Source organism: Phascolarctos cinereus, unplaced genomic scaffold (assembly GCF_003287225.1).
Source record: "Phascolarctos cinereus isolate Bilbo 61053 unplaced genomic scaffold, phaCin_HiC Scaffold_5;HRSCAF=322, whole genome shotgun sequence".
Lineage (NCBI taxonomy): Eukaryota > Metazoa > Chordata > Mammalia > Diprotodontia > Phascolarctidae > Phascolarctos > Phascolarctos cinereus.
The window spans coordinates 375,229,824-375,251,684 of record NW_027555958.1 but is presented as its reverse complement, the minus strand read 5'-3'; the positions used below and the strand labels follow the sequence as shown (position 1 = coordinate 375,251,684).

Genomic DNA, 21,861 nt, shown 5'->3' with positions numbered 1-21,861 from the left:
AAAAGGCAGGGCTAAGGCTTTCAAAGGGAGATGAGTAGCTGGGATCTGTAGACAAATGGGAGCTAGATTCCCTTTGGGTCAAGGGGCAAAGATCTTGGCTTGGGCCCCTGCCCCCATCACTGAGACATCCTGAGAAAGCCAAAAAACTAAAATTGGGCCTAGATCCTGGGAAAGAGCAGCAAAGGGGGCCTGTGTATGCCCACAGGCTCTACCTGTAGCCCCTGGGAACTTCTAACAGCTGCCTTGGGGCACAGGTATATCAGAGGTGAACATGTTCTCACCCATATGGCTGGAGAGCACAGGTCCTGGCCTCCAATCTCATGACCCTAGCCTTGCAGAGGCAGCTAGGGGGGCCACATAGCCAAGTGATGGAAGTTCCTGAGCCCAGCCCCTAGACAGAGGAAGGAGGATTTCCAGGGCAGTACCAGCTTCAGGGCTGCCTTCCCATCAGTCCTAGATTCAAAAGTTGCAGAACCCAGTCCTCTGGAGAGATAAATGGAGCCTCTTGGGGAAGAGGGGATTACATGTGTGGTGTCCATACCTAGAAGGGGATAAAGGTCCTAAAGCCACAAGGTGGGAGAGACTTCAACTTTGCAGACACAATTAATATGATTTATTTGGGTGGTACCAGTCTGATGCGACCCCACGTTCATTTTCCTTCTCGATACGCTGTAAGGCTAGAGAATGTTATGTGTCTCTTTTGTATGAATGGGACTCGCTGGAATGTTAGGAGAGTTACCTGTTCAGTATCTGTTAAGTGCTTTTACCTCCTAGGGGAATCAAAGCCCTCAGTACAGTACTAAAAGGGCAGCCATGGGACACAGAGTACAGGGCCTGGAGTCATAAAGAATCATCTTAATGAGTTCAAATCCAGCACTCACTGGATGATCCTGGGAAAGTCATAATCCTATTGGCCTCAGTTTCCTCATCTGTAAAATGAGCTGGAGAAGGAAATGGCAAAGCATTCCAGCATCTTTGTCAAAAACACAAAACAAAACAAAATAAATGGAGTCAGAAAGATTGTACTGAATGACTGAACAATATAGTACTGTAAGCTGAATATTTATTTGGGTCTCTGGGATAAAAGTGTGACTCAATAGAATATTTTTGTTTATGTATGTGGAGAGGGGAGAGTTGCCTGCTTAACATATTCGAGTTGGGTTTTTTTTGCTTGTTTGTTTGAGGGCTCTACAGGCCGTAGAGTGATGCTATGAGCCTGGGAGACAATATAGGGCCCTGGGGAAAATGAGACTCACCAGAGATGGGGGGAGAGACCCATTATTTATGGGTTACTCTGAATCCTTTATTTATGTTCTGCATTTATTGTGGAGGCAGAATAGAAGTTGGTCTAGATCCAATATATTCCTTGTTACTGGGTGCTTATGTAGAACCTGGGAACCTTTTTTACCCTTATCTGTTGATACCTGGATGCGAGCTATATTCAAGCTATACTATGAGATTTCCCAAAGGCAGCTCTGAATGGGGGTAAAACGAGCCAAGGAGACAAAGATTAAAGTAGGGAGGGGAATTGCCAGGGTTGAGTCCAGTTTGTAGAAGCCCAAAGTCTGGAGAAAGGGTCCATGAATTAGACCTCCTCAGCAGTTCTCACACCTCATCTGTACCTTCTACCCCTAGAACTCCTGGAGCCAAGAGCTCCTCCCCAAACGTCCATTTAAGGAAGGTCCCCAGGCCAAGCATCTCTTCATTTCCCAAGGGGCTACTCTACTTTGGCTTTCCTCATCATCATCCTCCTCCCCTCTCCCATCTTTCCTTCCCTTTAACCCCACCTCCTGTCAGCTTCCTTTTATGTGTTGGCTTCCCCTTTAGATTGTAAGTTCCTGTAGGGCAGGCATTGACCTTATTTTTTATATTTATATCTCCAGCACTTAGCACAGTTCCTAGCACATAGTAGGCACTTAATAAATGTTTATTAACTGCTAGCCTCCATGGAAGCAAAGTGGCCTTCAGAGATGAGTAGGAGAAGCTTTGGGGTATGAATGGGCTGTGCTCAGGGAAGACAGAGCCCCTGCCTCCACCTGGGGAAAACAGCTGGGGTGGGCATGCAGAATGTGCCAGAAATAGAGCAGAGTCGGTTCTGAGGACAGCTCAGCGGCAAGCCTTGTCGGCATGGAAGCCCAGGTCTGGAGGGCAGTTGGGCATCTAAGTCAAGCAGGAAACATTGATGTAATCATGTGAATCACAGTCTTCTGGCTCAGCACAACACAGGTGATAGGTGCTCATGTATTCATTCTTCACAAGGACCGGTTCCTGGACAGTATTAGAAGCCTAAGAACAACCAAAGAACCATCACATGGACTGAGTGGGGTGACAGAGGCTCAGTTTCCCTAGAGGGCAACAGAGCATGTGGCCTATGAACTGTGAATTTTTCGCCATTTTAAGACATCTCTTGCAGGAGGACTTTCCCCATCCCACAACTAGTACCTTTTCCTCTACAGCTACTTTCCTTCTGTTCTGTATTATTCTTATAAATTTATGTATGTGCTTTCTCCCCTATTAGAACACAAACTCCTTAAAGGAAGGAACTTTTGGCTTTTTGTTTGGGGGGGTGGCACAATATTTCTAGCACTTAGCCCGGGGGTGGGGACCCTGTGGCCTTGAGGCTATATGTAGCCTTTGAGGTCCTTGGGTGTGGCCCTTTGACTGAGTCTGAGTTTTACAGAACAAATCCTTTTATTAAGCAGATTTTTTTATGTGAAGTTTAGATTCAAAGGGTCGCACTTGAGGACATAGAGGGCCACAGGTGGCCTTGAGGTTGCAGGTTCCCCACCCCCGATTAGCCCAACACATAGTAAGAGGTGTGTAATAAATGTTTGTTGATTGTTTGATTGATTCCAGAAGATGAGGAACCTTCACTGGCCTCTGTGCTCAGTGATGTCCTGGGGATTTCCAAAGCCTGCTTCAGGGAAGGTAATCCTACCCTGGGAATCTAGAAAACATATAGACCCAATCAGGAAGGGGATTGCCTTAAAAGGAATTGGGTTTCTAAAATTACCAGACATTAGGCTGCTAGGGACTAGAGCCAAAGAAAGTTTTATCCCTCCAGGGCTGTATTGCATGACACATGATTCAAATATCTACCTTCTTGGCAAGTAATTAGGAAGTCGGACTGAGTCAGGCGCCGCCTTTCCTATGGTATGGTATAGTGCATTAGGAAATTTGCTAATGAGGTATTCATTCCTGGAAAAGGCTAAAAGACAGTTTGAGGGGACTTCAGAGGCCACAGTAGAGATACCAAGAGAAGGCAGCATTCCCCTCCTGGGAGAGAAGCTATACACAGCCTATCCACACAGTGCTCGGCACATAGTAGGTGCTTTTTGTTATTGTTCAATTGTTCTTCAGTTTTGTCTGACTCTTTGTGACTCCATTTGGGGTTTTCTTGGCAAAGATACTAGAGTTGCTTGCCGTTTCCTTTTCCATCTCATTTTACAGATGATGAACTGAGGCAAACAAGGTTAAGTGACTCATCCAGGGTAACACAGCAAGTAAGATGTCTGAGGCTGGATTTGAACTCAGGAAGATGAGTCTTCCTGATTCCAAGTCTGGTGCTCTATCCACTTCACCATCCGGTTGCCCAGTAGGCTCTTAATAAATATTCACTGGATTGGATTGCCTAAGAGATCTTTAGAATATCAGTTCCCAGTGTGAGCTCCTTATCGGTAAGGTGCTCTGAAGATTCCAACCCTGGGCCAGGCACGTGCTGCTACTGGTCAATCAACCGACAAGTGTGAACTGCGCACCTGCTATGTACCTGGCGCTGGGGAAGCAAATACAGAAATGCAAGTCGTGGTACAGATGATGTGTTTGGGAAGCCATAACCAACAGGTAGTGTCTTTTCATGATATGTGTGTTTCCCTTTAAGCCATTCCCAGGATATGCAAATGTATAAAATATATATTTTTAAGGCAGAACTATAACTAGGCTGGGGTGATGAAGACTTTGCCCCAGGGTGTAAAATTAATAATCTAGCATTTATATAGCATCTACTATGTGCCAGGGAGTATGTTAAGTACTTTACAAATCTCATCACATTGAATCCTTATAACAGTACCAGGCTGTTGTTATTATCTGTTAGTGTAAAGCACTGTTTTTATCCTCATTTTACAGATGAGGAAACTGAGGCAAATAGAAGTTAAGTGACTTGCCCAAGGTCACACAGCTAGTAAGTGTCTGAAGCTGGATTTGAACTCAGGTCTCCAGGCCAAGTGATCTATCCATTTTACCACCTAGCTGTCTCAAAAATTAGTATAAAAACTTACTCCTTCCACGAAGAAGGAGTTAGGGAACGAAAATTCAAAGAGTTACTGGGGATTGATATAAAAGATGTTCAGGATGTGGGCAGCTATGGGGACACTGGACTGCAGACTGTCCATCTTCTCCCTTTTGTTCTATAAAAATATCCTCATCCCATCTCCATCCTTCTTTCTCTTCCCTTTCTATTTTCCCAGCATACTCTTCTTCCTTCTTAAGTAGTATCACTTATCCCTAGCAAAAAGGAAGAACATTCCCAGTGCTACCTTCTTTCTCCCATGGTGGGTGGCAGGGTATCTCAAGAAGTCCCCTTCTAATGGAACAGAAAGAGCCTGGCACCCCAAATCCCATGGGTTGCACCAAATGGCCTTTGAGGTCCCTTCCAATGATGAAATTCCAGCTTCTAAGGCACTGCAGTAACTAATTCTCCCTCCCATTTAACTGAATTTGTCTTAATGACTTCCTGTGTTATTTCCACATCACGAATTACACATTGGATTTGAGGGAATGTATGCTAGTGACTGCAGCCTTGTTTGGGTGTTGCTTTCTTTGGGTAGTAGTTGCCTCAGAGGTAATACTGCTAGCAATCACTTTGGTTTGGGGGCATTTCTTTGCTTCCTGGAAGGATTCATCACAGACAACTTCTAATTAGGAAGCTCCCTAGCACATTTAGAATATATTCCACCTTTTAAAAAGAGGATTTATACTGGTGGTGCACTGTGAGTCAGGAGATTCCCTAAGAAGCTGAATCACCTTAAGAAAATCACTTCACCTTTCATAGCCTCAGTTTCCTAATTCGTATGCCTGGCAGTATGCTCATACTAAGAAAATAATCAAAAGAGAATGCTGGGAAATTGTAATGACCAAGCTTGACTCCAAAGAAGGTGTATGAAGATATACCTCTCTCCCTTCTTTGTAGAGATGGGGGCAGGACTGGACTTTGGTGCCAAATACAGAGTCAAATTTGGTTGATGCATTGGTTAGCTTTCTGAACTATTTTCTTCTCTTTTATTATTCCTTGATAGAAGCAGGAGTATACTGGAGCCAGCTTGCTCTGGCTCATGACGGCTGGTTGTTAAATGTTCAGTGTGAGCATTTACACCTCAGAAATTGGCAAATTCTATAAATTAGGGGTTGGGTTTTTTTTGTTGGCTATCTAGACTTAAGAAAGAGATGGAGAAAATGTTGATAAAGTAGTTTTAACTTAAAAGTATGTGACGTGCGTATTTTTCACCCCAGAGAGCCAGTTGTTAAATGTTTACTAGCACTCCCCTGGTTATATGGGATGGCTGTTTGGGAGAGGTCAGGGGAGGGAAATATTGGGAAATATGGGTGATAGCAAAACAAAAGATGTCAACAGAATTTTAGAAAGGAAAAGAAGCACCATAATGAAAATCAGGTGACTAAAGTTGAATTTGTGCCTAGTTTTCAAGGGAATCTCTTTGTTGGTTGCAGGCAGTGTGAGAAAGAGAAAAGGAGGGAAGCAAGGCCTGAGAGATGACTGTGATTTCCTGGTTGAGAAGCACGTGGCCAACCTGAGGCCACTGTGTGGAGAAAGTGACCAGAGGCCAGGAGTGAGTCCATCAGGGATGGGAGAAGCAGCAGCTACAACTCTTCCAAGTCTGGAAAGCAACTCAGATGCTCCAGACACAGGGGGTTCACAACTTCTGTTAAGAAGATAATATGGTATAGCCGCAAGCACTGAGCCAGGACCCGGGGGACCTGAGTTCAGACTCTGTTCTGCATCTTCTTTCTAGGTAATTTTGGGCAAGTCTCTTTTTCTTCCTGGGCCTCAATTCCTTCTACCATAAAATAAAGAGGTTGAGCCAGCAAGATCTATCCAGCCCTAAGATTCTATAAGTCTAAGAGACGATGGGACTATAAGTTTAGATGTGGAAGTCCAACCCCCTTATTTTCCGGAGCAGGAAACTGAGGTACAAAGACACGAAGTGATGGGGGCCACACTGGCAATGAGTGGTAGAGCCCAGCTTTGCCTCCATAGCCATTGAACTAAGGAAGTCAGCAGATGTATGCAAATGAAGATCAAACTGTTTCTGTTCATGCTTTCAGTTCCCAGACAGCTCCCAGTAGGGTCTGCCTTACGTGCAAGTGAAATATACAGGTGCCCAGTAAGTGAGGTGATCTGGAGGGCCAGCCTAGGAATCCCCCTGCTCAGAAATGATCTCCACTGGCCTGTGACACAGTCTTTGTGTTAGGTGAGATCCTCTTAAAAATGCAAATTCTCCTGGGCCCATAAACACAGGAGGTTATCAGTCGTTCACGCTTCAATCTTCATGACCTCACTTTGGGGTCTTCTTGGAAGAGATACTGCAGTGGTTTGCCATTTCCTCCTCCAGCTCATTTGACAGATGAGGAAACTGAGGCCAACAGGGTGAAGTGCCTTGCCCAGGGTCGCACAGCTAGTAAGTGTCTAAGACTGGATTTGAACTTGGGTTCTCCTGATTCCAGGGCTGGTGCTCTGTCCACCGTGCCACTTAGCTGCCTAGGCTATTAAATATAGTCAAATTAAATACATCTCTCCCATTAATTTTAAAAGATAATCAAGTGATTATTTTCTATTTCTCAAAAGAAAATAAATTGAATTAGTTTGCTTTTTACTTGAATATGACCCTAGATGGTTTCTCCCACCTCTGAATTAACAGAAAATAAGGGTCCCCATCCACAATCAGACAAATGCCAAAAGAAAAAGGGAGCTAGGTGATGCAGTGGATAGAGTCAGGACCTAGAGTCAGAAAAAATTGAGTTCAAATCCGGCCTCTGAGAGTTAGGAGCCTTGTGATCTTGGGCAAGTCACTTTACCTCTAGTCTACCTTAGTTTCCTCATCTGTAAAATGAGGATAATAATAGCCCCTGACTCGCAGGACTGCTATGAGGACCAAAGGAGATAATACTTGAGGCCTCAGTTGGGCAGAAAGCGCACTGGTCTAGGTAGGCATCAGGAGAACCAGGTTTAAATGCCAGCTCTGCCTTGGATCTAATGTGTCATCTTGGACGAATCACTTCTCTGGGCCTCAGTTTTCTCCTCACTTACAGCCTATGGCTCCTGCGCCTGAGGCTTCCTGCAGCAGGGCAGCTTTCTATGAGTCAGGACTGAATGTGACATGCTTGCCTGTCTTCGGGGCTCTAAAGCTGTCTTTAAGGTTTGAGCAGCACCTTATATTTGTCTCGTTTTAGAAATGTTTGTTGCTTGGTTGCTGAATGGAGCCAGACTTAAAGGACTAGGAAAGAAGAAAGAAAGCCTTGAGCTTGAGCTGCCTTGGGATGGAACTCTGGACCCGAGAGCTATCCCCTGACTTGCAAATATCCCAAAGGTCGCTATTCCTCTTCATTTCTGCCTACTGCCAGCTCACCTGTGCGCTGTGACTGGAGGGCCCTTTAATTAGAACTGTTTGCTCCCAGAGGAAAGAACCAAAAGGAATGGATAGAAATTGTTGATAGGCAAATTTAGCTTTGACATCAGGGAAAAAAAAACACCAACAACTCCCTAAAAATTAATTAGAGTTACTGTTCATCCTTCATTTTTGAAGAAGATTAATGACATCACAGAGTGTTGTCTTGGCTTGCTCATGAATTGGATTTAAAGGAGGCAGAGCTGCACAGAGTCATCAGCCTCATTCTCTCTCCCAAAGTCATCAAAGTCCAGTTGGCAAGACAGAAGTCAGGAAAACTGGCAATGGTCCAAGATGCAGTGGGTGACCCTGGTGGCTCTGATGCCTCACCAGACTCTGTAGTGCTTGCTTCTGCCACCTTCATGGCCATTGAAACAATGCTTGAGGTAGTCATCTCCCTAACTCACCAACAGTTCTGAGGCCTGTTAACTACCCTCAACCTAGTTTAGCCCATCTGCTGAGATGGTTTTATTGGGGTGTGGCTGCTGCAAATGCTACGGCTTCTTGGAGCCAAAAGTGAGAGTTGGGTGCCAGGTGGCCACCAAAGGTAGATGAGTGACCCTGAAAAGGGTTCTTCAAGGCCTTACACCAGAGGTGCTAGTTCTCCCTGAACAGGTGGAACGGGCTGTCTCAAGAGGTGATAGTTCCCCCACCCTAGAGATCTTCAAGGACAGCCTACATGATCCCTTACTTATCAGAGATGTTAGAGCAGGATTCTTTCCAATATGGTGTAGACCAGGTGAACAATGCAGTCCCTTCCAATTTTTAAATTTTATGCTTAATAACAATTACTAGCATTTATATAGCACCTACTATGTGTCAGGTACTGTCTTAAGCACTTTACAAATATTAGCATCCTGGCAATTGCCATTTACTAGCCTAAGAAAAATCTAAGCCTCCATTTTCCTTATGTGTAAAAGAGGGAAAAAAACACCCTCCAACAAAGCTATTGTGAAGATTGAATGAGATAAGGGTTATAATGGCTCTCTGTAGGTGCAGGGCATTAGCAGAGGAGCTAAAGTGCTCACCTGGGTAGGAGTAGAAGCTTCTTCAATTCTGGGGCCTCTGGCAGGCATTTGCTCACCTAGAGGAAAATAGGATAGAAGTGAGGCAATGTTAACAACATTCTCCCTCTTGAGTCCCATCTCCCAACTCTGTGTTTGGAAGGAACTATGGCAGCAGAAAGAGTCCCTTGGGGTCTGCTTTGTACACATACACACACACACACACACACACACACACACACACCCATACACACACATATATGTGTGTGTATATGTATGTGTATGTATAGATATATACATATATGTGTATAGATATATACATATCTATATAAAATCTCCACTGGTAGACTATAAGCTCTCTGAGGGCCAGAATTGTTTAATTTTTGTCTTTGTATCTCTAGCACTCAGTACACTGCCTGGCATATGATAGACACTTAAATCACTGATGATGATGATACTACTAACATTTATGTAGCTCTTTTAAGTTTGTGTAGTACTTTATATTGACCTCAGTTTCTAAATTCTTGTCAACTGATTGCCAGACAGAGCCAAGGCACCAGAGACAGAGCTTCAACAGAATCTGGGGAGAAGGAAAATAGGCCCAAGCAGCCTTCAGATTAAAACTCTGATCTGGGAGCCATCTACATGAATTCTAGATAGCCCCAAGGCTGCCACTCCTCTTCATTTTTGCCTGCTACCAGCTAACCTTTGTGTTATGACAGGATGCCCCTCTAAAAACCTTAATTAGGGCAGATTGAACCAGGCTTTGTCCCAGGATATCAAAGGTCAAAGGATTGGCAGACATTTTCCTCCAGCATAGAAACACCTCATCTTAGCCTCTGGTCGGAAATGGATACTGGACCTATAATTTCATGCCTATACAGGACTCCTGGAAGAGGAAAGACCTCATACCATTGCAGGTTGGCACTTTCTTTGTAGTCTTAAGAGAGTTGTCTAGTGCCCTGGGGATGACTTGTCTAAGGTCACACTTCTAGGATATGTCCTAGGTAGGACCGGGACCCAGATCTCCTTGGTTCAGACATTAGCTCTCTATCCACTGTAATACACTGCTTTTTAGCACCTAGTTAGCAAGAAAACTTAATTAAAATATGTAGTTATGATTTTTATTGGGGGAAGGGCTTAGGGGCGAGAGGAAAGATTGTGATAATGTAGTGATAGGAAGAAAAGAAATAAAAAAGGGTCATTGAAGCATCTTTATAAAATGCAGGGTTATCGTGGGGATCAAATGAGATATCTGCACATAGCAAACCTCAAAGCACTGCATCAATGCTATCATCTATCATCTCTCAATCCATTATTGTTGTTTTATTATTATATCATATATTACATTTATTATTATATTCTTTATTATTATTTTATATATAATCCTCTTTTTCTGTTGTATTTTGTATATGGAAATGCTTGCTCTGTCTCTTTCTGTCTCTGCTTCTTTATTTGGTATTTGTTAATTTTAAATAAAATAAAATAAAATACTATCAAATAAATGGGAAGCTCCTAGCATTTCCTCCCTTCTTTCCTTAAAGATGATCCCAGGTGAGTTCATCACTTGTCCACCCTGCCCTCTTATCTCTTCCTCCCCCAATGGCATCCTCAGCAGTGCCCATAGAGTGTGCTGTTCTAGGATCTCTCCCCTCCCTTCCTGGACAAATTTCACTCCATTTTTCCAGGGCATTAAAATTGTTCTCCCATCCTTTCTCACCATTCTGGTTGGTTCTTTGAACTTGTCGTGGCCAAGCACTGTAGATGTTGTGTTGACAACGGAGTCTATTAGAGACAGGCCAGTGGAGGCGCCTCTGGTGGGAGCGGTGCAGGTGGGAATGAGATCTCTGGGAGGCCTCCAGAGTACTCAGCCTCATAGTCAATCTGTTGATCCTCCTAGAAAGAGCTTCTCAGGAAGAAGGATCACAGGGTCATAGATTTAGAGATGGAAGGGACCTTAGTTCCTTGGACTAAGTTGGACATCTTGTCCAAGCCCTTCATTTTACAAAGAAGGAAAATGAAGCCCAGGTAGGTTAAGTGACTTAGTCATGGTCAAAAATCTCAAGTATCAGAGCCAAGATTTGAATGCAATTACTGGAGGAGAGAGAGAGGAAAAGAGATCAATAGCTATAGAAGTCTTTAGACATTCCTTCCTAAGAAGGATCTTAACCAATTGGCCTCATCCCGGGTAAATGGATGGCAGGCCTTGCTCATGTAGGTAGATGTCTAAGAGTTGATGATACCAATCTCTTCTCCCATAGTCTTCTAAGAACTCTAAAGGAACAAGGATAATCAGAAATGAAGCCAACTTCAGATTTCCCAAATTCCTTCCTCTTTTGGCCCTTACTCTACCCATCTGGTCAGAGCTGTACAAGGTGGGGGTATGTGTGGGTCAGAGCTTGGCTGCAATATGTTGAATTTGTGCCCATACTTTAGAGCAGAGGTTCTTAACCTGGGATCCATGATGATACATGGATAGATTTCAGGGTGTCTATGAATTTGGATGGGGAAAATTACATCTTTATTTCAACATAATTTATTTCCTTTGTAATCTTACATATTTTGTTTTATGCATTTAAAAATATTGTTCTGAAAAAGGGTCTATGGACATCACCAGACTGCCAAAGGGATCCATGACACACACAAGGTAAAGGATCCCTGATTTAAAGACTAATTCAAAGGCCAAATTCTCCATCAAGGCTCCTGATCTCCTCAGACCTCACCTATACCATTTTGTTTTATACCACTCTGAGGATTTGTCATGTAATAATGCACACCATAGTCATCTCTCCCACCAAAATCCTCTTCCAATGCCTCATCATAGCCTAGAAGTGGACCAGGGGCCTCAAAGGATAGGCCCACAGAGCACAAGCTCTGTCAGATCTTACCAAGCCAGAAGGTCATTGAAGAGAGGCCTAATGTTGGACCATCTTAACTTGGGATTTATGAACTTGTTTAAAAATAGTCTGATAATTTTATTTTAATGTTTCTCTTGGAATCCTATGTATCTGATGCATTTAAAAATGTCATTCTGAGAAGCAGTCCATAAGCTCTCTCAGATTGCCAAAGGGGTCCATGACACAAAAGATTAAGAACCCCTTTACTAGATGATCTCTGAGGTCCCTGACAGAATGATAAGGGATGGGAAAAGTAGAGAAGACTCAGAAGGTTACTTTTCTTCCTTCTTTCTCTTTTCCTGGCCAATTCCCCAGGTCTTTGCCTGCCTTTACCTCTTTCACCCAAGTTTCCTTCTAAGATTTGGCTCAAATGTCACCTGCTTTTCCAGGTGTCTCCCCACCCTTACCCCATCTTGGCTGCTATATTTCTTCCCAAAGTTACCTTGCATTTGCTTGATTTGAATTTTGTGTATAGCTATATATGTAGAAGTTGTTTTACCCATTAGAAGGTACGATACTTGAGAACTAGGACTGGTTTATTTTTGTCTTTAGATCTTTAGAACCTAGCCTGGCACACGGTAGATATTATGCCCCTAACTCTACTCCTGGCCCAACAATGGCTCCTTGACTTGGCAGGGCAGAAGGTAGTCTAATATATATCTTCAGGCACTACAACACTGCTTTCCTCAGGAATCAGACCCCAGCCCTTACCTCTCCTCTTCTGCAATGATCTTCCCAACACCATTCCTAGAAGCATCATCAAGATAATGCCCAGGGTGGCCGGGATCAGGATGTGAAATGCGCCATCCTTTCTCACAGATGATCCAAAGTAGGAGGCACTGGAGAGGGTAGGGAGAGTGGTAGATAAGGGAGTATAGAGAAGCAGGTGGATCTAAGCAAGGAATACTGGATGTCGTCAAGACCTAAGGACAGTTGTTAAGACTTTTTGCAGAATTAAATTTGTGCCCCTACCCCATCCCCACAATCCTCACATAATCCAAATTTGCCAGCATGCCAATAGTCAGAAATCTTCTGTGACACGTACTCTCATTTACTGCCTTTTTCTGCCCAATTCCGCATTGAAGCATCTCACCAGTTCCAGACAACCCAAGTTCTTGACATGGTGTAATGGAAAGAGTACTGTATTTGTAATCACATGACTTGAGTTCCAACCCCAATTCTGCTAAGTTCTGCTAGTTTGACCCTATGCAAATCATTTCTTATCTCTGGGCTTCAGTTTCCATCTTTGAAAAATAAGGGGTTTGCCCTTGATCAGTGGTCCCTAAGCTTTTTTGATATTGAACCCCATCAATACACTTTTTTTTTCTTGTTGGCTCTGCTGGAGGGGGACAGATTTTCCCAATGGCATCTGCATTCCTGCTGAGGTTGGCAGCCGGGTTGGGGTTAGGCTACAACTGCCCTAAGTGGCTGGCTCAGAAGAGAAAAGGTTGGGAACCCATGGAGCAGAGGAAGGAGATGGAGTAGAGGAGAATGCTAGGTTATAATGAGTGAAGATTAGCTTGGCTGTGTTGGAGAGAGACCTCTCGATTCACGAACTTGGAGAGGGTGGGATTTGACCCATCTTCTGACTGGCTGATCATAGAGCCCTTGGGGTAAAGCTTTGTACTTCTGGGAGTCATGCCATGCCTTTCTCTTCTTTGGAGAATCCTTCTGGAAACCTTTCTAAGTTCTCTTCTATCTCTGACAATCTGCTGTTTTTGACCTCCCTCTCTCCTCTCCATCTAGAGGCAGCTAGGTTGTACAATGGATAGAACATAGTGCCTGGACTCAGGAAGACCAGAGTTCTAATGTGCCATCAGATACTTATTAGCTGTGTGATCTTGGGCGAGATACTTCACCTATCTGCCTCAGTTTCCTCAACTGTGAACTGGGTGCTATAATAATGGAGATAATATTTGTAAAGTGCTTAGCACAGTTCCTGTGACGTGGTAGGTGCATAATAAATATTTATTTCCTCCCTTCCCACCCAAAGGAACTGGTCCTTCCTTCAGTCTCTTCTAGGCACTCTTTTAGGGAACTAGTGATCTTATCCTTATTAATGGTGAAATGAGATCAAATGAGATAATAAATGTAAATCATTATATAAAGGCTCATCATTGTTGTCACAGTCATCATAATTTTACTCCCTAAATCAGATGTTCCACAGCTGCCTTCTGGAGACAGCTCTAACAGGGCAGACTTTTAGGGAGGGGTCTTAAGCACTGGAGTGAGTGAAGTGATCTTTCCATGATATGTCCCAAATCACATAGGACCCTGACCCTGCTTTCAGATGAGCTGCCAGGGCTTACCTTTCACCCTGTAGCCTGGTGTGATGAGAATAACTGACAGTGGAGGGCCTGAGTAGTTTCCTTAGGTATAGAGTCTGTGAGACCACAGAGGATCCGGAGGTCTGGGAGGTGGCTGCTGCTGCTGCTGAGGTAGTTCTCTGAGACAGGACAGAGCTGGTAGGAGAAGGGTCCAAGGGTGGTTGGGTTTGCCATGGCGGGGTCGTTGGTGCTGAAGTGCTTGCTGCTGAGAGATTAAGGAAAATGGCAATGCCAATTGCTTGCCAAGCCCAAGGTTATAAGAGGCTTGTTATAGATCCCTGGAGAGCCAGTGTGGCCAACAAATACAAATGAGCCTTGTAGGAGACTGGGAGAACCAGTAAAGGACCCAGACTCTGGACTGGAGATGTCTGTCCTGGTTCTATTCTGCTCAACCATGCATTCAAAGGAATGACACCATTTTCTGAATGGTGCTCCTAATTCATCCACCACACCACCCCCTAGTGTTGATATCTAGTCACTGCAATCAGGGATTGAGGCTTGGGCTGTGTCAAGTGTGGACACTGAACAGGAAGGTGAGAGGAGATGGCTAGCTTTTCATAAAAGAAAGGCCTATCAGTGACTCAACTCTCTCTTACAAGCCCCTTTGAGAATTAAATACATCTGCTTATCCTGGGCCCTACAAGATATTGAGGATGGGACAGTGCAAGTCCCCTCTTTCTATTCCCTTTTCCTACTTCCTCCTTTCCTGCCTCTTTCCTTTTCTCTCTTCCTTCTCCCCTCTTTTTAATTTCTTCTCTTTTCCCTCTTCCTCCCTCTTTTCCAATTTTCCTTGTTCTTATCCCCTACTTTTCCCTTCTCCCTCTTCCCTCCCTCCTTCCATTCTATCTTCATCTCCTTGCCCTCCTCTTTCTATCTTTTCCCCCCTTCTCCCCTGCTTCCTCCATCTCCATCCATCCTCATTCTCTTCCTTCCTCACTTCTTTCCCCATGGGATTAACAAACCTGACCTCGGGTGGTGGGCAAAGAAGAAGCCTCATTGGATATCCATGACCAGGGAGGTGGAAGGGGTTCAAAGAAGTCCGGTTCCTCCCTGAATGGGTTGTATTCTGTGGGAGCTCAGGGGGGAAGGATGACATGGTGAGCACTGGGGGCATGGGAATGAGGTCTGTATATTTTGGCTAGAGGAAGGGAAGCAAATATGGGAGGTAGGGGAGGGGATGGGAAAAGAGAGTTACGGGATACTCTGTGGGGTGGCATGAAGCCCACTGAAACTAAAGAAATGTACATGGAGGAGACATAGGGCCAGAAGAAAAGGAACTGGATGAGGAAAGAGGCTTCCCAGAAGGGGATCTCTTACAAGGTAGTGTAAGAAATAAGGAGGGCTGTTGATTGGGGGAAGTTCCCTCTGATCATCAACCCCTCTTAACAGAAGTGAGGAAGACAGGAGGGGAATGGGATGAAAGAAGAAGAGGCACATGAAAGCTACAATTGGTATAACTCTAAAGTAATGAGCCAGATTTGTGATATTCTTGCTTATATCACACCTTAGCTTACACTTGTTTTCGTTGTACCTCCTTCTCTTCCTCTCCCCCACACCATCAATTATAATTTTTAAGGATTAATCATCTAGACTGTGGATTATAGTATTTTATGGATTCCCTTCTCCTATTCTTCCTCCTCTTCCTCTTACTCTCTTCTCTCCTTTTCTTCTCTTCCTTCTTTTCCCTAAATTCTTCCCTTCCTTCATCTTTTCCTCTCCCTTCTTCTCCCCAGGTTAAAACCCTCTTCTATACCTCTTTCTCCTCTGAATTCCTTTTCTCGCTCTTCTTTTTTCCTTCTCTTCTCTCCTACTCTTCTTCTCTCTATCCTCCTCCACCTCCTCCTCAATATTATCCTATTCATTAACCTTTGGCTGGCCCCCTATTTACTTGTTTTTCCTCAAGAAAATAAGTAAAAGCGATAAAGGGCATATACTTTGCTCCTTATGAGCATCTTGAGAAGAAAATCTCAGGCTAGATGCAAGTGAAACTGGTAGCTGAAATGATACTTGGGGATTACTGTGCATCCCAATTATCCAGGTTCCCCATTCACTCCTGGCTTTAGCTTGGAGAATTGATGATTAGAAACATTGGTCTGAAAGAATGAGGGACCTCATCCAAGTATTTGGTTGCCCTCACATTTACAAGTGGGAAAGGAGATACCATCTGCTTTCCTGGGAGATGAGTGTCTCCAACCATCCAGGACACCTACCAGGAGTGACTGTGAGAATCACTTTCCAGGTCTTCCCCTTCTCTGTATTCATGCCCATTCCGCAGGCATAGTTGCCATTGTCCTCTTCTTTCAGCTTCTTCAGCTCTACCAGGAACACATTCTCCTTAGGGAGCAGCTTCAGTGAGACTCTGCCCTTATAGCCCGACTCCACAAATTGTGTAGTGGACACTACCGTGGTACACAGTCTGGGCGTAGTCTCCCGACAGAGATAATACCTCTGTGATGGTTCCGTCAATGGACACCTGATGTCAATGGATTCTCCCAGCTCTCCAGACAACGTTATTTCTCCAAGGGTCTTCAGAGCCTTTGAGACTGCAGAGAAACAGAATTAGTGTAAAGAAAGTATTAGCTCCAACACAGTCTCAGTCCTGCCCCTCAGGGACTCAGACATTAATCTTGAGACAATATAGTCCTCCTTCTGTAATTCACTCCAAAGAAGCAATGTAATGCCATGGAATAAATACAAACATAATAATTAAAGTCCATATTTGAAAATGATATAATGATGATAGCCATGAGATGGTCTCTAGGATTTGAGACCCAACCAAAAGTGAACTAAGATTATTAATAATTGATAAAGTAGCAGGATATAAAATGAATCCACAAAAAATCAATAACCTTTATGTATAATGTGAATAAAACTCAACAGTAAGAGATAGAAAAAGAAATTACATTCAAATTATCTGCAGAATGAATAAAGTATCTGGAAGTCCATCTACCAAGACACTCCCAGGACTTATATGAATGAAAGAACAAAATTCTTTCTTTCTTTCGTTCTTTCTTTCTTTCTTTCTTTCTTTCTTTCTTCTTTCTTTCTTTCTTTCTTTCTGTCTGTCTTTCTTTCTTTCTTTCTCTTTCTTTCTTTTTTCTTTCTTTCTTTTTCTCTTCCTTCCTTCCTTCTTTCCTTCCTTCCTTCCTTCCTTCCTTCCTTCCTTCCTTCCTTCCTTCCTTCCTTCCTTCCTTCCTTCCTTCCTTTTTTTCTTCCTTCTAGAAATAAAGGAAGACAAATAATTTGAGAGACGTTAATTGTCCATGGTTGTACTGTGCAAAAATAATAGAAATGGGGACATTACCAAAATTACTTTATAGATTTGATGCCATACCAATCAAACTACTAAGGGATTATTTTATAGTACTAGATAAAACAATAACAGAATTTGCCTGGAAGAACAAAAGGTCAAGAATATCAGGGCATAGAATGACAAAAAGGTGAATGAAAAGGGTCTAGCAATAACAGATCTTAAATTGTACTATAAAGTAATACTCATTAAAAATAACTTGGCAGTGCTTCAAAAAATAGAAAAGTTCATCAGTGGAACAGATAAGGTTAAGTAAGAACTAGAATCAATTGAATATAATAATATACTGTTCAAAACCACTAACCACTGGAATAAGACTCTCGAGTTGATAAAAATCACTGGGAAAAGTGATGAAAAGCAGTCTGGAAAAAATTAGGTTTGGATCAACACCTTTTTCTACATACCACTACAAAGTCCAAATGGATATTTGACCTAAATACAAAAAGTCACATCACAAAAATAGTTGATTGAGAAAGGAAGGAGATATGTTTTGCAACTACAGCAAAATAAAAAAATTCTACTAAACAAGGGACAGAAATGATCATAAAAAATAAAGTAAACAATTTTGGTTACATAAAATTAGAAAGCTTTTGCACATGAAAAGCAAATGCAGTTAGAAAGAGAAGGGAAACCATTAATTGGGGGGGTGGATTTTGACAGAAAATTTATCTAATAAAGATCTAACATGCAATATATATAAAAATTGGCTAAAAAAAATGACAATATGAGCCATTTCCCAAAAAATTAATGCTCAAAGGATATGAACAGATAATTCTCAAAGAAATCAAAGCTATCAACAACCATATAAAAATGTTCTAAATAACTAATAACAGAAAAAATGCAAATCAAAGCAAACTCAAGGGGCAGCTAGGTGTCACGGTGAATAGACCTCTGGCCTTGAAGTCAGGAGGACCTGAGTTCAAATCCAGCCTCAGACACTTAACACTTACTAGCTGTGTGACCTTGGGCAAGTCACTTAACCCCAAACGCCTCACTAAAAAAAAAAAGGCAAAAAAAGGGAACTCATACTCATCATCCAGATGATGGATTGCAAAGAGGAAAATAGCTCTTGTTATAGGAATTGTGGGAGGAAGGCACATTTTTGTACTGATAGTGGAAGTGTGACTTTATTCAAACTAGAGTTCAAATTTAAAACTAAGAGTTTAATTGACTTGTCCTGGGTCACACAGCTATTATGTGTCAGAGGCAGGGCTTGAACTTGGTTCTTCCTGACTCTAGGGTCAATAGGCTGTGTTATATACATACACATGTCCATTCATCACATATATATCATTCTTGAATATTGATAGTTCTTTCTTTGCTAAGTTAAAGACTCCTTCAAAGAAAGAAATCCAAACTATCACTGACCGTATTCAAAAATAAACTCTCCGTATCACCAATAATTAAAGAAATATAAATCAAAGCAATTCCAAAGTTCCATCTCCTACCCATCAGACTGATAAAATGGCAAATGTTGGAGAGACTGTGGGAAAACAGGCACACCAATGGATTGTTGGTGCAGCTGTGAAATAAGCTAGTTATTCTAGAAAGAAATTTGAAACTGTGCTAAAAAAGATTATTAAACTACTAAGTTTATCACCCAAATAAAGAGGAAAAAACTCATATGTACAAAAATATTTATAGAGAGTTAATATGCCTATTGTGTAGTAGGCTGGGAATACTGGGAGTAAAAAGAAAGGTAAAAGAAAGTCCCTGCTTTCAAGGAGCTAATAGTCTTGGGGAGGGGGGAAGATAATATGTAACAATTATGTACAAATTAGCTATGTCAGGATAAACTCAAAATAATCAACAAAGAGAAAGAACTAGAATTAAGAGGGATCGGGAAAGTCTTCTTGGGGAAGGTGGGATTTTAGCTTAGATTAAAAGAAAGTCAGAGAAGCCAGGAGGTAATGATAAGGATGGAGAGCATGCAGACATGGGGAACAGCCAGTGAAGATGCCTAGAGCTGTGAGATAGAGTGTCTTGTAAGAAGATCACTTTGACAGCTGAATGCAAGATGGACTGGAGTGGGGAAAGACCAAGCAGCAGACTATTGCAATAGTCCAGGCTGGAAGTATCTGCAGCAAGGTGATTGTAGGGTCAGAGGAGAGAAGGTGGCATATGTGAGAGATGTTACAAAGGTAAGATCAACTGTCCTTGGCATTGGATATAGGGGATGAGAGAAAATGAGAAGTTGGGGATAACCTTTACATTGTGAACCTAGGGTGATTGGGAGGATGATGGTACCCTCAATAATAATAGGGAAGTTAGGAAAGGGGAAGGATTGGCAGGAAAAGATATTGAGTTCAGTTTTGGACATGTTGTATTTAAGATATCTACAGGACATTTAGTTGGAGATGTCAAATAGGCCATTGGAAATATGAGACTGGAGGTCAGCCAAGAGGTTAGGGCTGGATCAATAGATTGGAGAATAATCAGCATAGACATGATAATAAAACCCATGTGCACTGGTGATATCACCAAATGAAACAGTAGGGAAAGAAGAAAAAAAAAGGGCCCAGGACAGAGCCTGGGGGGGCCACCTAAGGTTAGCAGACATGACCTGGAAGAAGATCCAACAAAGCAGACTGAAAGAAGCATTCAGATAGGTAGGAAGAGAACCAGAAGAGAGTAGTTTCACAAAAACCAAGAGAGGAGAGATCATGATGAAGACAAGGGTAATCAACACTCTTAAAGGCTGCAGAGAGGTCAAGGATGAGGATTGAGAAAAGGCTATTAGATTTGTCAGTCAATCAGTCAGTCAATAAACATTTATTAAGCACTTACTGTGTGCCAGGCACTGTGCTAAGCACTAGATTTGGCAATTAAGAGTTCTTTAGTAACTGGAGACATTATGTTCAGTTGAATAGTGAGGTTGAAAGCCAGACTGTATGTAGATGGTTAAGAAGACAGTGAGAGGAAAGAAAGTAGACAGCCTTCTTAATGAAGTTAGCCACCAAAAGGGAAGAGAATATGGGCTGCCTAGCTAGCAGGGATGTGTGGATTAAGTGAGGGGTTTCTTGAAGATAGGTGAAACATGAGTATGTTTGTAGGCAGTAGGGAAACCATCAGTAGACAGAATGATTTAAGATAAGTGAGAGAGTGGGGATGATAGAAAGAACAATATGCTGGAGAAGACGGCATAAAAGGGGCTCACTTGGCCATATGGAAGGCCTTGGCAAAGAGAAGGGCCTACTCTTCATGGGAGAAGTGAAGGAGGAGATAGGGGTGGAAAGGATGTGAGGGATGTAAGATAAGGAGAAAAGGGAGCTCTCAGCTAATGTCCTCCATTTTTTTTATAGCAGCTCTTTATAGTAGCCCCAAATTAGAAACTAAGGGAATGACCTATCGAAGAATAGATAAACAAGTTACAGTATATGAACAAAATGCAATAATGTTGTGCCATAAGAAATGGTACAATGAACAATTCAGAGGAAACTGGGAAGATCTTTTATGATTTGGTGTAGAGAGAAGTGAACAGGATTAAGTGAATAATCTTTGCAAAAGAAAGATATCTTTTAAAAACTTTAGAACTCAGATGAATATAATGATAAACAGTTGGTCCATAGGACTGAAGATGAAACATCACCCACCTCCTGCTAGAAAAGCAAGCTACTTAAAATCCAGAATGAAAGGTGATTTTGTACATAGCCAATGTTGGAGTTAGTTTTGCCAGACTATTTGTCTGGCCAAGTTGTTGTGAGGTTTTGTTTATTTCTTTTGAGTTTTAAAAATTGTTTACTTTGGGGTGGGACAATGGAAGGGAGAGAATAAATGCTTATAAATATGAAATTAGAAACCCTCTTTAACCTTGAGGCCAAGGACGAATGGTCCTCCTTTCCAACTCACTCTTTTTTTTCCCCATGAGAAATAGAATATTATATGGCATAGAAGCACAAGATCAGAAGTTTAGAGTTGGAAGGAATCTCTGAGGTCATCTCTTCTATTCTGAGGAATGCCCAGGAGACCCCTATTCCCAAATCCCTACTCCCAACATCTTTTTCCTCATCTACCTGCTTTACCACCTAGAATTCCACCATTAAATTCCTTTAGGTTCTGAATACTTTTCAGTCACCAAGAGACCTTCATCAGAATGGCAATAAGTCAAATTGGGGTAAATTCTTAAATTTTTAGCCAATAATAATTCATCAGGAGGGTCAAATTCTGGCCAGAGTGGGAAAAGATATATCAAAGGCATAGATTTAGGATTGGAAAGGGCTTTAGCAGTCATCGAGTCCTATTCTATCTTTCATAGATGAGGAAACTGAGGCGGACAGAGGTAAAGTGAATGGCCCAAGGTCACATCGTTAGCAAGTATCTGAGTCAGGTTATGAACCCAGGTCTTCCTAACACTATCCACAAAGTTATGCTACCTCTCAAGTTATCTGAAAGGGAAGCAGGAGGGTACCCTCTGGTGCTGCAACCCAACCCCTGGAGAAAGCCAAGATCTGGTCCTTCCCTGAAGCACTTACTTGGTAAGAAGAAAAGTATCCAGAAAAAGACTTCCATGATTCCCTTGCAGGAATAGATCACATCCCAGCCTCACCTGGGCTAGAGAGGAAGAGGGACACGCAGCCTACACAGGAAACTTTCACTCTCTAAGACTGATGCTTCTGGTCCTGATGAAGAGCAAAAGTTAGAAAC

The 21,861-nt window shown here is 42.5% G+C and overlaps 1 protein-coding gene across 3 annotated transcripts in view; it reads right to left on the bottom strand.

The window, feature by feature from the left end:
- FCMR (Fc mu receptor) overlaps positions 1-21,861 on the bottom strand; it is a 27,391-nt gene extending 5,530 nt beyond the window's left edge. Inside the window, exons 1-7 of one of the 3 annotated variants that reach the window (XM_021002950.2) lie at positions 21,690-21,860; positions 16,118-16,450; positions 13,890-14,109; positions 12,292-12,419; positions 10,404-10,589; positions 8,708-8,763; positions 1,047-2,286 (exon numbers count right to left, since the gene is read on the bottom strand). In XM_021002950.2, the coding sequence (XP_020858609.1) occupies positions 2,161-2,286; positions 8,708-8,763; positions 10,404-10,589; positions 12,292-12,419; positions 13,890-14,109; positions 16,118-16,450; positions 21,690-21,726 (1,086 nt within the window). In that variant the 5' untranslated portion in view covers positions 21,727-21,860 and the 3' untranslated portion in view covers positions 1,047-2,160. Of the gene's footprint in view, positions 1-1,046; positions 2,287-8,707; positions 8,764-10,403; positions 10,590-12,291; positions 12,420-13,889; positions 14,113-16,117; positions 16,451-21,689 lie in introns of those variants that run through there. The other 2 variants (XM_021002949.2, XM_078156356.1) reach the window with 2 other exon arrangements.